General features: G+C 41.8%; 1 protein-coding gene across 2 annotated transcripts in view; it reads right to left on the bottom strand.

Moving 5' to 3' along the window:
• Nucleotides 1-353: 353 nt before the first annotated feature.
• Nucleotides 354-14,055, bottom strand: part of tafa5a (TAFA chemokine like family member 5a) — a 111,720-nt gene continuing 98,018 nt past the window's right edge. For both annotated transcript variants that reach the window (XM_010886984.4, XM_010886985.4), the window contains exons 4-5: nucleotides 7,110-7,301; nucleotides 354-2,528 (exon numbers count right to left, since the gene is read on the bottom strand). In XM_010886984.4, the coding sequence (XP_010885286.1) occupies nucleotides 7,293-7,301 (9 nt within the window). In that variant the 3' untranslated portion in view covers nucleotides 354-2,528; nucleotides 7,110-7,292. The remainder of the gene's footprint in view (nucleotides 2,529-7,109; nucleotides 7,302-14,055) is intronic.

The raw sequence follows: 14,055 nt of genomic DNA, 5'->3' as shown, positions 1-14,055 counted from the left end.
CTAGAATGCCAAAGGTCTGCAAGGCTGTAATTGCTGCAAATGGAGGATTATTTTACGAGAGCGGAGTTCAAAGGACACCATTTTTTTAAACAATACATTTAAAAAATCATTATTTCTAACCTTGTCAACCTTGTATTTCCTGTTCATTTTGCTATATTTCCTAGTCAAACTCATATCATGTTTGTTTTCATGGAAAACAAGAACATTTCTAAGTGACCCCAAACTTTTGAATGTTAATGTATGTCTGTATATTTTTTGGTTCTAACCATGTAGGACAGATCAATGAAATAAACATAATATGGAAAAGGATATGGTGACCTTGAATAAGAAATAATCTCTGTTTGAAAGTGACGGTTCTTTCATGTATTTCATTTATTCTTAAAATATTTCATGATAAAAAATTATCTCATGTAAATGATTCTAAGACTTCCCGCAATGCCTCCCATCTTCGCCTGTCGTCGTCATCATCATCATCATCACCACCACCAAGAACAACACCATCATACTCTTTTTCTATCATCATTATCATCTTCATTTAGTACTGGAGGTCAGCATTGTGTGACAAACACAAGCACAAAAATAAATTAGATCAAATTCCATATTATAGAGAAATGAGTCAGTATTCCACACCTTTTACAATACAATACTGTAGCAATCAGCATGTTTCAATGGCTCCTCACTGGCTAAAGGCTCAATTAAATCAATCCTGCATTGCAGTATTTACGCAGTGGCTCTTTTCCATAGTCAAATAACTCACAGACTAGGTACTGTATAAAAACATACTAACAAGACAATCCCATTCACAGGTTTGCTTTCAGAATTTGAAATGTGTGGGAAGGAAATGAATACTGGAAATAAAGACACTGCATGAACTCTGCTTTGGTGGATTTTAATAACTTCCAGCCTAAATCTTGGTCTGTATTGAGCTCAATATTAGTCGTACATATTTATTTAAATATTTATTTTTTCATTTTTAACCAAGTGACTCACTGGCCAGAATTCAATCAGATCCAGATAACGGGAAAAAGCATTATGATTTGAATCTGATTTTTTCGTGTTGGATGTGTTGGAATTAACCACATTTAAACCAATGCACATTGCAAGACTCTCACAGACATCTGTAAAATATTCAGTACGTATTCTGAGTGAACTCGATGTGTGTTTTTTCCTTTATCTGTAATTGATAGATCAGGTCTGTAGTCCAGTTGGGAGATATGTACTGTATGAGAGGAGAGCAGCTACTTATGAGAACAGAAAGAGTATGACAGACCAGTGTTATAGAAACAACAGAGCTTCTTCTCGTTCTACGGCTGCCATTTTGTGACCATGTTATTCATGTCGAATAGGTTCTGTACAAAGGTACAACATATAAAACTGTTAAATATATAACTTTTAGGCCCTTCAAAATACATTTAATGACATTTTTCTTGCCCCGACTCGCCAACTGCAGCCAGAAATGATAGTTTGAATATTCTTTTTAATGTCTCACTGATAACAGAGTTTTACCATTTACGAACCATGCTTATTGCAATAGGTCCCCATTTGTAGCAGTGGAAAAATGCAAATCAGAATTTATTTTAATACACAGATGCGTTTCTCTACATCTCCAGTTTCAGAATACAGTGGTGGGTTTAGTCCGAGAACAAAAAGTCAGCAAAGTGTGTGTCCCACTACTCTATAGCGTATATTCAGATTGCACAAGTCCACATAAAGCCCAACATCTACAGCTAGAGGGCAGTCGTTGTGTAGCGAGAAACAATTAGCTAGTTCTCTATCCCAATCTGGTCCAACGCGTCTTAAAATAAACTGTTGTTATTTTATTCCTCTTTGGTCTATAAAAATATGTAGTGCCAAAGCTGTACTCCTCAGGCAGAAGGCCTATTCACAGAAGAGCACTGGGCGGGCACAGAGCATTAAGAATCGGTCCAGTGTGGTCCACAGCCCGGTCCACAGCCCGGTCCACAGCCCGGTCCACAGCCCGGTCCACAGCCCGGTCCACAGCCCGGTCCAGATTGTGGATAGATCCAGTACATAGTTTGGTACAGTCCACAGTCTGGCGCTTGGTCGTCACACCGGAAAGCCGCAAAAGTCTTCTGGGACAACGTCTCTCTGGGCTCTCGAGTCCAACAGAAGCAGGTGACATTGACACAAGTGTGAGTCCGTCCACCGAGCAGGAGCCGACAGTAGCTATACAACACAGTAGTCAATCCAACATGACCTGCCAGTTACCACCTGAAGGAGGCGCTGACAAACACCAGACCTCTGTGGCACTCGGAGGGGCTGCTCATTTACAAAGCAGACGGACGGTAATAGTGGAGGCGGACAGGACATGTTGATCCAATGACAGACAGCAGGTTATCTACAGCAGATGGTCATAGTTTGGTCGGAGTCGCAGAGGAGTCAAGCCAGGAATTAGGGCACAAGATACAGGAAGCAGCTTCTTCAGAGTCAAAGATGAGACCTCTTCCTCGTCTTCTCGTACCCTTAAACCCACCGGTGTTGGCCGTTGTCGATCGTGTCTAAGAGACCTAAGGATCAATGAGAGCACATTTCTGACAGAGTACAGGCTAATCAATGCTAATGACAGACAAACCTTACATGTAAAAGCATGCATGAAATGACATTTTATGGTAAAAGCTGTCGCAATGCAAACCACAGATCTAGAATTGCTTTAATGTCAAATCTCAATCCGGACATTGAATGGGGCTGTATAATTCCTAATTCCAAATATCCGTTCAAAGATTGTCCCGACATTGAAAATTCCACTGGACAATTTTTTTACAATGGATATTTACTGACATTACTCCCCTAATAGCTGAAATATGTAGAGCTTCTTTATGCACACAACTCTGATGGGGAGTTCCTAAGAAATTCGACAGTCCCACACTAATCATTGTCAACAGCAGTATGTTCTGGCATCCAAATATTGTGAATTCAGCTGGGGCCAGAGACCTAATAACAAAACAAATCTTCCAGTGCAGAACTGTAAAACAATTAATTAGCCTCACAGAATAAATCTGGAGGTGGGGGGGGGGAGTGTCATTCGCCTGTGTGCCATCTGGCCTGTGTATGGTCTTCAGCCAACTTGATAAGGGCATTGATGCCTTCCAAGATTGCAGAGGCTGCTTAATTTATAATAATAAACTCTTGACAATTACACAGAGTGCAAATTGCCATGAAAGAGGGCAGGTGTTAGATTCAAATGCTAGCATGTCTGAGGATAAAAATGACAGGGACAGGGCAATCAGCAACTAAATGAACCTGTGTCATTTAATAGGATACTGTCACAGTTTAGGGTAGTGGCTGTACTGTGAAAGGTATGTAGGGAAATGACCCAGGAGTGCTCCAGGCTGAAGAGATGGTAGCAGTGGCAGGCTTACTGCCCTCTAGTGGTGAAGTAGAGCATACATTTTAACTGTACTACAGAAACACTAACCTCAGGGAAGGCCTGGTGGACCAACAAATCAAACTTGGGTTTGTTAGCTCATAACGATATCTGAATAATTGTATTTGGCTTGTTCCAACCAATCATCTATCCCTGCACCATCCCCATTCTTCACTGTGATGTCTCTGAACTGACGATGGTTAGTCTTCCAAGGCCAGCTTCGTGTCATTGACATCCCGGACTTATATGGGGTGTGTGCAGTAGGTTGGGGAAGAGGTTCAGAAATTAAGCATTTATTTGTTTGCTTTGCTTGTTTATTTGTTTGTATATTTGTTTGTTAGTTATAGCCTTCCGTCTTCCCTCTCTCCCGCCCTTCCTGATTTCATTGTAATTTGACTTAAAATTGGCTGCAGGAAGTGAGAGTCTGGCTGTGTTGTCTCACCTCTCTTGTCCACTACTGTATTTCTCCCTGACTGGCCATGGTAAAATATTACACTGTAAATCTTCACACAAATCGCATCTCAATAAAAATGTAAACAGCCTATTATTGTGGCTCTGAATATGGGCAATTCCAAGTTGTAAATAACATTTATAGACACAACGTGATTATTTCAAACATTAACATAGAAAACATTTGATTTCTTCTGGTTATAATGTATCTGCAGGAAAACATTATGGATAATGGAGTATCCTCAAGCTTTCCTTAGGTATTGAAAGCAATCATTTTGAGAAAACAGATATTTCAAGCAATAGCTGCCCAACTTTCAGGCTGACCTAAAAGACCCTCTGAGGTGCAAATGTATTGACAATTGCATAAGGTGTCACATGCATCAAAGAAACAGAGAAACAGAACAAAAACATCAATATGTATCATTATTCTCCTGAATAAAACCAAGGGATGGAAGTAAAATGTGTCTCTCTCTCTCTCCCTCTCTCCCTCACTCAATCTCTCTTCTCCCTCTCTCCCTCACTCAATCTCTCTTCTCCCTCACTCAATCTCTCTCTCTCTGCCGTTTCTCCCTCTGTCTTTTATTCATTCCTGCCTTCTCTCTCTGTCTGTCGTCATCTCACTCTCTCCCCTCTCTCCATGTCCCCTCCTCAGGGTTTTGGAGAAGTTATGCAGGGGGGTTGAAGTGGTTCCAGGACCGAGGACCATTTCATGCGAAGCCAATAGATGAGTCTGTTATTTAAAGCACATATGGAGACTGTGTGTCTGCCTTTGTGTGTGTGTGTCTGAATTTGAATAAATGTTTTACTATCCTGTAGGGGTCCAAAATATCCCCAAGGTTAGTAAATGAAGGAAAATCTAAAGTAATTTTACGAGTCACTACGATTTCTTGGCTTCATGTTAAATGTAAACGTTGCATTTTAGATTAAGGTTAGAAACAGGGTCAGGAGTTGGCGATTAAATCCAGAGTTAGGGTTAAGGTTAGGTGTTTCGGGTGGGTGTAATGTTTAGATTAGGATTAGGGGGAAATTATTTTGAATGGGGATAATGCTGCAGGGACCCTACAAGAATAGTAAAATGTGTGTGTGTGTGTGTCTGTGTGCACTTTTCCACCTGGGTCTTACTGATGGTAAACAACAGCTCCAGAGCATATGGCCCCAGTGCTGACATTTACTCACTCTGAACTCACCCTGCTCCTCCAAGCAAAATGTCACAGCCCATCGCCCATCCTAATATCAGCAGAAGGCAAAGCAAGGACATTTGCATTTCCTTGTCCCTAAATATAGCCATCAAGAATGATGGCCAAGATTGACAGATTGAGAAGTAATCCGTCTGTGGCCATTTGAATTTTTTTGTTGTAGAGAAAGTATAGAGAACAGTAATTAAACAGAGAATAGTAATTACTCAGACCTGATTTGTGGCCAGAAATTGGAAATCGAGGGATAATATGGTTAATATGTGACAGAGATTCTAAACTAGGCTTATACACGAAAGTGGTTCAGGAAGATGTCAGCCAATGACTGAGGTATGTTAGACACATTAATATGATTTACATGGATAAGTTGTAAAGAAAGGTACATAGGCCTACAGTCATTCAGAGTAAAATGTGATCAAACGCTCCCAAGCAAGATTGAGGAGCCTTAATAGACGAGTGTGTGTTTGATATTTCCTAGATACTTCCCGTGCACCCAGGGAAAGAGTTCAAAGCTATCTGTGCTTTTATCCTAATCAGCTCTTTCATATTAAATTTCGTCTACACATCAAAGACACCAGCACTCGTCTGTCCAGTGTATGTCACGCTGTGGACAGAATATCAACACTGGACATTGGAATACACAGTCTGTAGTGCACATTAAGTCTCAGCAGAAGAATGTGTGTGTGTGTGTGTGTGTTTGTTATCACATTCCCTTTTATTCCAAGTTATTGCGTAACAACATGATTAGTTATTAGCCCTTTTTTAAAGCCTAGGGTGGTCTGGCGGTCTAAGCCGATGCCTCTGGAGCACATGAACTGCTGGAGTGTGGTTTTGAATCTGGCCTATTGCTATTTCAGCAAAAACTCTCCGCTCTGTCTTTCCACACTTTCCTGTCTAATATATATTTAGTTAGAGAGAGAAATTAGGGGTGAAAAAGGCAGAGAACAGAACTTAATAAAAATAGCCCTGTTTATAACTTGTTCTACTATAACTTGTTCGTACTACATTTGTGTGTCTTTCAGTAGTCGACACAATCTCTACACAATGTAGAGACCGAAGACCAGGACACATAAACATAGCTAAAAATTGAATAGACAAAGCTATTCCTGTTTTTTTATGGTTTCATCTCACTCGCCATTTAAAGGAAAGCTCTTTATATTTTCCAGAATAAAATTCAAATGAGAAGTTGAGTGTGCGGATAATCGTTCAGAAACATCAATTGTGGAGGTGGAGCAAAATGATGGATAGGAGGAGGCGCAACAACGCTAACATCTTGCTGTCTCCTGAATGGTTTGGACAACAAACGGAGCATTCAAAAGTTCTTTCTGTGTTACAAGTTAAAATGGTAAAGGTGAAGCATTAGGTGCAAAAAGTGCTAGAAATGTATCACTTTTGCAAACAAATTGGTAAAATGAAGAATGTGTTTCACTGTGACCACGGCCACGGTCTGTTTTTTTCCATCTTTTTTTGTGATAGTTACTCTTTATGGTCAAAGTCTTAGCCCGTATTGCGTTATTTAGTCTGAACATACAGTACGGTCGGAGACACTCACAGGATAGTCAACAGACCAGTAAACATAAACAAAACATAAATGCAGACTGAGAATTGAATGTACAGGTTGTCCTTAAAGACAATACAGTGAATAATCACTGTCTTGCTTTCCGAGAAGCTTCATTTATTTTTTTTATTAGATCTGAGTTTCTGTGTGTGACGCCTGGTTCTATCTTCTGTGTAAATGCAAGACTCTGTAATGGCTGTAATATTTTAAAGACATCACAGACTGCAAAGCATGTCAATAATGGAATAGAAAAAGTACATCAATGTCTTTCCCTAATGCTATAGCCTACATATTGATTTTTGATTCTCTACAACACAGACTCAGCAGGCTGTTGAGCTAAGTCAATTGCAGTTTCTACACCTCCAAATAAACACAACTGTAGCGCAATATTGTCGTTTCACCAGTTTATCTCAATTAACCCCTGTCAACATCTCTATGCCACGCTTGTCTGTTTAGGATTAAGAGAAATCTGGTTCGGTTCTCCCAGGTCATGTCGACTTCTTTGTTGATGAAGACTTTGTACCTTGCTGTGTGGATAAGGCCTGGCGTGGTTTGGAGTTGGCAATGTTGGTTGTTCCTGTCTGTAGTAAGGGACTGGTGATGGTGCTTGTTGGTGAGGTCTGAGGCTGTCTGTTAGAGTCATCAATGCTCTCCTCCACCATAGTACTGTCAGAGGAATGGAGGATCCACAAGGCATCCTGGCACGTCATAGAGCCTGGAAGAGAATCACAGAGGAGGGGAGATTGGAGGGGGGTGGCGGGGACGAGCGACAACGGGAGGAAGGAATATCGGCGGGGGGTTGGGACAGAAAAGGGAGTACGGAGAGAGAGGAGGGGAGAGGGAGGGAAGAGAGGGAGATGGTGAAGAATCTTGAGTTGAGGCACGGAATGATGCCATTCATTGCAGATGTCCCATTTTAAGAGTCCTAGAAGTGAATAGCACTTTGGCAATCTGCTATCCGTAACCCTTATACTTATAACTCCTATACGCTAACTCCCGTAACTCCTATACAAATTCAAAACCTTATCTTAACTATTACCTTAACCCTTACCCAATCCCTTATCTTAACTATTACCTAAACCCTTACCCAAACCCTTATCTTAACTATTACCTTAACCCTTACCCAATCCCTTATCTTAACTATTACCTTAACCCTTACCCTACTCCAGGTAGTCCATTGAGTTTGTTGATAGTTTGTTGACTATCTACAGATGCAAGACTCTCAACACAAAGCGTAACACACGTCCCTGTCTATATTAACAGTTTTTTCTCTTCCTTCTAGCACTGACTCGGCTGACATGTCAGTCTCTCTGGATATATATATATTTTTATGTAAAATATAAATATATGGAATCAGCAAGGGCATGAGTGCATGTACAGTACAAATGTACAGAATAATATAAGTATGATACGTGGAAAATGTAACATCGGTAAGGACAAGGCCGTACAGACGGGACAGTGCTTATTGTAACAAACCCATGTGTTATTTCGATGTTACCGGCTCCCAGCTTGAGAGAAAAACACCTGTCTTCACTGGCTGTGTTGGCAGCAACATAAACAACCCACTAATGACATCCTGCTTAATCAGGAACACACCCCAAAAAAAAAGCTTAAAAAGACAGCATCCTTTGATTACCCAACGGAAACAAGACAACAGTGGGACTCATATAGTAGGTCAGCGCCTCTGTATGTGTGTGGTTGGTTTTGATATGTTGCCGTGATTTTTGTGTGGGTGCGTGTGCACAAATGTTACTGTGCATTAGTGTCTATGTAATGATTTGAGGCATCCACAGTTACACCAGGCAGTATCGGGCTACGGAGCGAGGCTTGGCAGTAGCGGCTAATAGTTTGCTGTGGCATACTCTGTTTGGCAGCCGGAGCATCTGTCCTCTCCCCGGTGGTTCTGTTAAAACCTCTACTGGATTTGTCCTGCTTTGCCAGCCGTGGGTGTGTTTGCGTGTGTGTTCTGCCGGGCCCAAAGGGATCAATTACACTGCAAGGGGAACCAAGGCAGCCCGTTTTTTATTAGCCTGTGCAGCAGCCCTCCGTACTATACAGCCCTGCTACAGAGTCAGCAACGACTGGCACTTTGGGAGGATCCAAAACCAAGAGATTCCTCACAATCTCCTTTGAACACAGTGATGAACATATTGCGCAAAAGCGGACATCCCTACACACACATGCATGTCTGTTTGGGAGACAAGGCTTCCCTTCCCACATGGACTGTGTGTCTATTAATTTATTCTCCGTCTCACCCCCCCCCAACACACACACACAACCACACACGAATACCAAACCGAGGTGACACATCTGGACCTCATTAAAAGTGGAATCACCCCGTTCCCCCTCCACTCCTCACACACTGAGTCCCTCACTTCCCCCGATGAGCAACCCCTCCACTCCACTCGTCTGTGGCTGTCAGACAGCCTTGAGCAGTGTGCTGTATAATCACAGGCCGTCTCTCAGTGGATGCCACTGACACCACTCTCAATGCTGTAGTTAAATAACACAATCAGGACGAGCTAATGGATTCACTGATTAGGTTCATCATGCGTTACTTAATAGACTACTCCTCAATGTATAGTATAATCAGAAAGAGAGATGATGTATACTGTATGTGCGTTGTATATACACTCACCTAAAGGATTATTAGGAACACCTGTTCAATTTCTCATTAATGCAATTATCTAATCAACCAATCACATGGCAGTTGCTTCAATGAATTTAGGGTGGTCCTGGTCAAGACAATCTCCTGAACTCCAAACTGAATGTCAGAATGGGAAAGAAAGGTGATTTAAGCAATTTTGAGCGTGGCATGGTTGTTGGTGCTAGACGGGCCGGTCTGAGTATTTCACAATCTGCTCAGTTACTGGGATTTTCACGCACAACCATTTCTAGGGTTTACAAAGAATGGTGTGAAAAGGGAAAAACATCCAGTATGCGGCAGTCCTGTGGGCGAAAATGCCTTGTTGATGCTAGAGGTCAGAGGAGAATGGGCCGACTGATTCAAGCTGATAGAAGAGCAACTTTGACTGAAATAACCTCTCGTTACAACCGAGGTATGCAGCAAAGCATTTGTGAAGCCACAACACGCACAACCTTGAGGCGGATGGGCTACAACAGCAGAAGACCCCACCGGGTACCACTCATCTCCACTACAAATAGGAAAAAGACGCTACAATTTGTACGAGCTCACCAAAATTGGACAGTTGAAGACTGGAAGAATGTTGCCTGGGCTGATGAGTCTCGATTTCTGTTGAGACATTCAGATGGTAGAGTCAGAATTTGGCGTAAACAGAATGAGAACATGGATCCATCATGCCCTGTTACCACTGTGCAGGCTGGTGGTGGTGGTGTAATGGTGTGGGGGATGTTTTCTTGGCACACTTTAGGCCCCTTAGTGCCAATTGGGCATCGTTTAAATGCCACGGCCTACCTGAGCATTGTTTCTGACCATGTCCATCCCTTAATGACCACCATGTACCCATCCTCTGATGGCTACTTCCAGCAGGATAATGTACCATGTCACAAAGCTTGAATCATTTCAAATTGGTTTCTTGAACATGACAATGAGTTCACTGTACTGAAATGGCCCCCACAGTCACCAGATCTCCACCCAATAGAGCATCTTTGGGATGTGGGGGAACAGGAGCTTCATGCCCTGGATGTGCATCCCACACATCTCCATCAACTGCAAGATGCTATCCTATCAATATGGGCCAACATTTCTAAAGAATGCTTTCAGCACTTTGTTGAATCAATGCCACGTAGAATTAAGGCAGTTCTGAAGGCGAAAGGGGGTCAAACACAGTATTAGTATGGTGTTCCTAATAATCCTTTAGGTGAGTCTATATATATATATATAATTTATTTTTTACTGACTGATTTAAATAATACAAGCCTGTCTCGATTGTGTTGAGTCAACATTTGTTCTTTATTGATCTGTATATCTGAACAAATAATTCTGAGGCTTTGAGAAATTATTTGTTTAGATATAGTGCCTGTTCCCTTCAATTTAAAGCCTTACCAGGTGTATTGTATACAGTGGGGAGAACAATTATTTGATACACTGCCGATTTTGCAGGTTTTTCCACTTACAAAGCATGTAGAAGTCTGTAATTTTCCAGAAAATCATATTTTATGATTTTTAAGTAATTAATTTGCATTTTATTGCATGACATAAGTATTTGATACATCAGAAAAGCAGAACTTAATATTTGGTACAGAAACCTTTGTTTGCAATTACAGAGATCATACGTTTCCTGTAGTTCTTGACCAGGTTTGCACACAGTGCAGCAGGGATTTTGGCCCACTCCTCCATACAGACCTTCTCCAGATCCTTCAGGTTTCGGTCGCTGGGCAATACAGACTTTATGCTCCCTCCAAAGATTTTCTATTGGGTTCAAGTCTGGAGACTGGCTAGGCCACTCCAGGAACTTGAGATGCTTCTTATGGAGCCACTCCTTAGTTGCCCTGGCTGTGTGTTTCGGGTCGTTGTCATGCTGGAGACCCAGCCACGACCCATCTTCAATGCTCTTACTGAGGGAAGGAGGTTGTTGGCCAAGATCTCACGATACATGGCCCCACCCATCCTCCCCTCAATACGGTGCAGTCGTCCTGTCCCCTTTGCAGAAAATCATCCCCAAAGAATGATGTTTCCTCCTCCATGCTTCACGGTTGGGATGGTGTTCATGCGGTTGTACTCATCCTTCTTCTTCCTCCAAACACGGCGAGTGGAGTTTAGACCAAAAAGCTCTATTTTTGTCAAATCAAACCACATGACCTTCTCCCATTCCTCCTCTGGATCATCCAGATGGTCATTGGCAAACGTCAGACGGGCCTGGACATGTGCTGGCTTGAGCAGGGGGACCTTGCATGCGCTGCAGGATTTTGCTCCATGACGGCGTAGTGTGTTACTAATGGTTTTCTTTGAGACGGTGGTCCCAGCTCTCTTCGGGTCATTGACCAGGTCCTGCCGTGTAGTTCTGGGCTGATCCCTCACCTTCCTCATGATCACTGATGCCCCATGAGGTGAGATCTTGCATGGAGTCCCAGACTGAGGGAGATTGACAGTCATCTTGAACTTCTTCCATTTTCTAATAATTGCGCCAACAGTTGTTGCCTTCTCACCAAGCTGCTTGCCTATTGTCCTGTAGCCCATCCCAGCCTTGTGCAGGTCTACAATAATATACCTGATGTCCTTACACAGCTCTCTGGTCTTGGCCATTGTGGAGAGGTTGGAGTCTGTTTGATTGAGTGTGCGGACAGGTGTCTTTTATACAGGTAACGAGTTCAAACAGTTGCAGTTAATACAGGTAAACCTGTTCTTAAAGAACAACTAACAGGTCTGTGAGAGCCGGAATTCTTACTGGTTGGGAGGTGATCAAATACTTATGTCATTCAATAAAATGCAAATTAATTATTAAAAAAATCACACAATGTGATTTTCTGGATTTTTGTTTTAGATTCTGTCTCTCACAGTTGAAGTGTACCTATGATACAGACTTGCTTTGTAAGTAGGAAAACCAGCATAATCGGCAGTCTATCAAATACTTGTTCTCCCCATTGTACATAGAAAATGTTACTCTATTCTATCTATTCACAAACCCTGGAGAAAACCCAGAGGATTACAACAGGCACAAGACACCATCTTTCATTGCTACCTGTCATTGAATACTACCGTACCACTAGATGACTACACCAATTTCAACTTCAACCCTCAGATGCCCACAGGTCACCCCACCTTTCCTAGTATTTCATCATTTTATTGTTTCCTCTTGCAACACATCAGTTCCTTCTACTGTTGGTCTCAAGTGGGATCTTGAACCACCTCATCTATGTCATATTTAACTAAATTGCCCACCCCCTCCTAAAATAACAGTTTACTTAAGAGCATAATGATGTTTCCTATTGAATGACTGCAGCCCTTCAGATCCCTACAGTTTCTAGGTCCATTTGCACTCTGATATTATATGAAAAATCTCCACTGACCTGGACCTAACTGCAGAAATGAGCCTCCTTTGTTTTATTACATATTTATTTTCTCTTGTGGTTCAAATGAGTCTAGTCTGACTCTTGACTCTGAGTCAACTACATGTAAGGATGTCTTTGTGACACATTGAGAAATTATTATAACAAATAAATGTTTTACGTTGAGCTTTGAGAAAAAGCTTTTGTTTCAGCTGAGGAACATTTTGATTTGCCCAGTTAAGATGCTTTTGAATACTACCTCTTCTGTGGCACAGTCTAGTCATTGACTAGGCTTTGTGTGGTCTTCCGAAGTTGAGAAACCTTTTAAGAAGACAATTTTCCACCAGGAGAAGGAAAGTTCATGCAATTATCACTTTCTGCCAAGATGAAATGTTCCTTTGAAATTCTAGCCTTCTCACAAACTTAACAGGATCCAGGACCATGAAAGACAATGGTCACTACTTGATATGACAGGCTCAAGGTTTTCTTTCGTCTTCCTCTTTTCTTTTCTTATGTTTTTCTCTCATCCATTTGCATTCTCCCAACTCCTAGGAATGGTTCATCCTATTAAATTGTCAAGAAATATAGTCAGATATAACCTAAGGTGATTTTACTCTCCTCTAAACTTATTTCTCCCAGCATGCATTTGCTTGGTCATGAAGAGAGTCCGTTCCCTCTTTTATCTGCACGTAAAATGGAGGCCAAAATGTGAAACATCTGTGGAGAGAGACGGAGAAAGAGTCAGGAAAAGAAAGAGAGTGAGAAAGCGAGAAGGAGAGTAGAGAGCAATAAGCAATATAGCAGGGAAGTGAGGGTAAAAGACAGGAAAGAGAAGGAAAAGAGTGAGAGAGCAATAAGCAATTTAGCTGAAAGAAGGTATCAAGGATGACTGCTGAAACTAATATTATAGAACCATCAGAGAAATGTCTCTGAAAAGCTGTTAACCATGTTAGACATCAGAGTTTAACTCTACTGCCGCGTGATATAAATACATATTTAAATTCCCTGGGAGGGTTTTAGGGTTGGTACAGTACTCCGTCAATACTAAATTGGACTGTCATCGAATCATGAATATGTAGGTCCTCCGTTAAGTTTCCCATTTACTTACATGAAGAGGGGAAGAGCAAGAGAGAGGCGGATTGTCAAACGCTTCTGTTCCCTTTTCTATGCACAGCGGATGACACACGGACCGAACTGCCATTTATGGATATGATTCATGACCGTCTCCCTCCACGTGCTCCACAAAGCCTACAGGCCGGACCAAGGATTAGAATAGGTCATCAGTGTCGATCTAAACAAAATGTGATTCATCAATGACATGGATGGGTTTAACGAACCGTCACATTCAAACCATAGAAGAAAAGAGCAAACGAAAAAAACATACACTGGCTGCCCTTAACAGAAGTGAGTCACTGTGTACTGCTTTGTGAAATTCTCCAATGTCTTGTCTCTCCATGTTCACAACCAGCCGTTCAGAGACTGGCTATACAAGGCAAGCC

Source organism: Esox lucius, chromosome 23 (genome assembly GCF_011004845.1).
Source record: "Esox lucius isolate fEsoLuc1 chromosome 23, fEsoLuc1.pri, whole genome shotgun sequence".
Taxonomy (NCBI): Eukaryota; Metazoa; Chordata; class Actinopteri; order Esociformes; family Esocidae; genus Esox; species Esox lucius.
Note: the sequence above shows the minus strand (reverse complement) of the source record. Positions and strands in the feature narration are given on the sequence as shown.